The sequence below is a fragment of the Condylura cristata genome, unplaced genomic scaffold (genome assembly GCF_000260355.1).
Source record: "Condylura cristata isolate star-nosed mole 26May11 unplaced genomic scaffold, ConCri1.0 scaffold00054, whole genome shotgun sequence".
Lineage (NCBI taxonomy): Eukaryota > Metazoa > Chordata > Mammalia > Eulipotyphla > Talpidae > Condylura > Condylura cristata.
This window is the reverse complement of record NW_004567155.1, coordinates 436,225-438,052: the sequence shown is the minus strand read 5'-3', so window position 1 is coordinate 438,052 and position 1,828 is coordinate 436,225. Positions and strand designations below refer to the sequence as shown.

General features: G+C 60.6%; 1 protein-coding gene across 1 annotated transcript in view; it reads right to left on the bottom strand.

Annotated features, from left to right (window-relative positions):
• PPFIA1 (protein tyrosine phosphatase, receptor type, f polypeptide (PTPRF), interacting protein (liprin), alpha 1) overlaps positions 1–1,828 on the bottom strand; it is a 42,505-nt gene that overhangs the window by 6,377 nt on the left and 34,300 nt on the right. Inside the window, 2 exon segments of the mRNA XM_012734322.1 lie at positions 66–217; positions 303–478. Coding sequence (XP_012589776.1) covers positions 66–217; positions 303–478 — 328 coding nt within the window.

Genomic DNA, 1,828 nt, shown 5'->3' with positions numbered 1-1,828 from the left:
GTGACGCCCAGGCCGGCTTGTCCACCCCATGTCCTCCTCCCTGCTCTTTTTGAGCTGGACCTCGCTGAGGCTGCAGCGCCTTCGGGAGAGGCCCAGCCAACAGAGCCCGATGTACTCGCCTTTGACTTCACTCTGGCTTTCATCTCGTTTCCTTTCCAGCTCTTTCCGGTCATAGTTCAACCTTCGCAGGCACATAATTCCACACTGGAAACTGTTTCTATGTAGAGAAATAAAAAACAAATGTTCTCGAGATGCACCTAGCAGGAGCTCTCAGCTGACTGAAAAGCACCACAAAGCGCGACCTGTGGAAGCTGTCGACCATCTTCAGCTGCCCCCGCAGGTCCTTCTTGGTCAGGTGGTCCAGCATGCGCGCGTCCACCAGGCACTCCATGAAGTAGCTGCGGTACTGCGGGAGGCCCAGGCTGGGCAGCCACTCGTTGCCGATCCACTCGTGGTTCATGTCCCCGTAGGCCAGGGTCTGCTTCCAGGAACACAGCGCGTCAGAGCCGCCAGGCCGGCCGCCCCGGCAAGCTCACGGCCACGCTGGCGCCCTCCACGACTTTAAGACAGCTTGGCCTATTTACGCCCTCTCTCTGCTCGTGAAGTCTGACACAGCACGAAAATCTCCACCTCTGCTGTGTTCACAAATTTAATCTACTTAACCAAATCACAACAAAACTGTAGCTGACCACACAGTACCTCTCTGAGATTGTTTTCACACTTAAATTCACAAGAGAATGACCACGACTCATGAACAAGCTTGAAGGCTCAACCCAATCCACTCAGTAAGGGCACCCCTGGCTGGTTTCCTTTCACTTTAACACCTTGTTTTCCAAATTTCCTTAACAAAACAGCCGTTAATCACAAAATCAGCCTGGGCTGGAGGAGCCCACACCCAGCCCAGGCTGCTGAGCGCCTCAGCCGCCCTGCAGGCCGCGCACCACCCCTGCCGCTTGCCGCTGCAGAGGCTGCAGACGCTGGGGTCCTGCAGAGGCTGGGGTCCTGCAGAGGCTGGGGGGTCCTGCAGACTGTCCCCAGCGGAATGAGCCGGAGCCGGCCACGAGGCCGAGCGCACCGGTCATGCGGGCATCGGCGCACATCCGGGCAGCCCTGTGCGGGCAGGGCGGGGACCGCGCCAGGCGCTGGGCAGGGCCAGGCAGGTGTCTGGCGTCCAGGGCCGGCGCAGGAAAGGAAGAAAAGCCACACAGCGAGAAACCAGACTCCTGCAGCTTGAAAAGCATGAAAAGACGACACGAAATCCGCAGCAAGCAGGTAAAAGAGCGGAACTCAGTGAAACAGAAACCAGAGAAATGAGGAAATAATGAAACCAAAATCCGTTTCTTCTGGATTCTCAGGATAGCGACCCTAGTCACAGCGACGGGAGGAAGAGGCAGACCGTCAGTGCTGAGGAGAGACACCGGGCAGGTCCATGGGCGCGAGCGACCAAAGGAGTGTGTCCGTCTGCCTGCCCTGGGCGGCGGGCGAGTTTCTCGGAGACAGCGCTGAGCCCCTCAGCAGAAAGGCAGGCCCGCCCTCAGATGCCCGCTGTGCGGCTGGGACTCCCCGCGCAGGCCTGAGTGGCTTCCCCGGGGTCTCACCAGACTGAGGACGCCCGTGCCCGAGGCTACCCCCACCCGGCCCAGGAGGCAAGGCCAGACAAGCACTGCCCGGGGCTGGCGCAAACCCCTCACCGTTCCATCCGGAGAAGCCACTAGGTCCTCAGCCCCGGACTGGAAAGAAGACCAAGGCGCCGCGAGACGCCGGCAGGGCTCTCAGACGGCACCCTGCAGCCGAGGGCCGGCGCACCCGCCTGCCTTCCCGAGCGCCC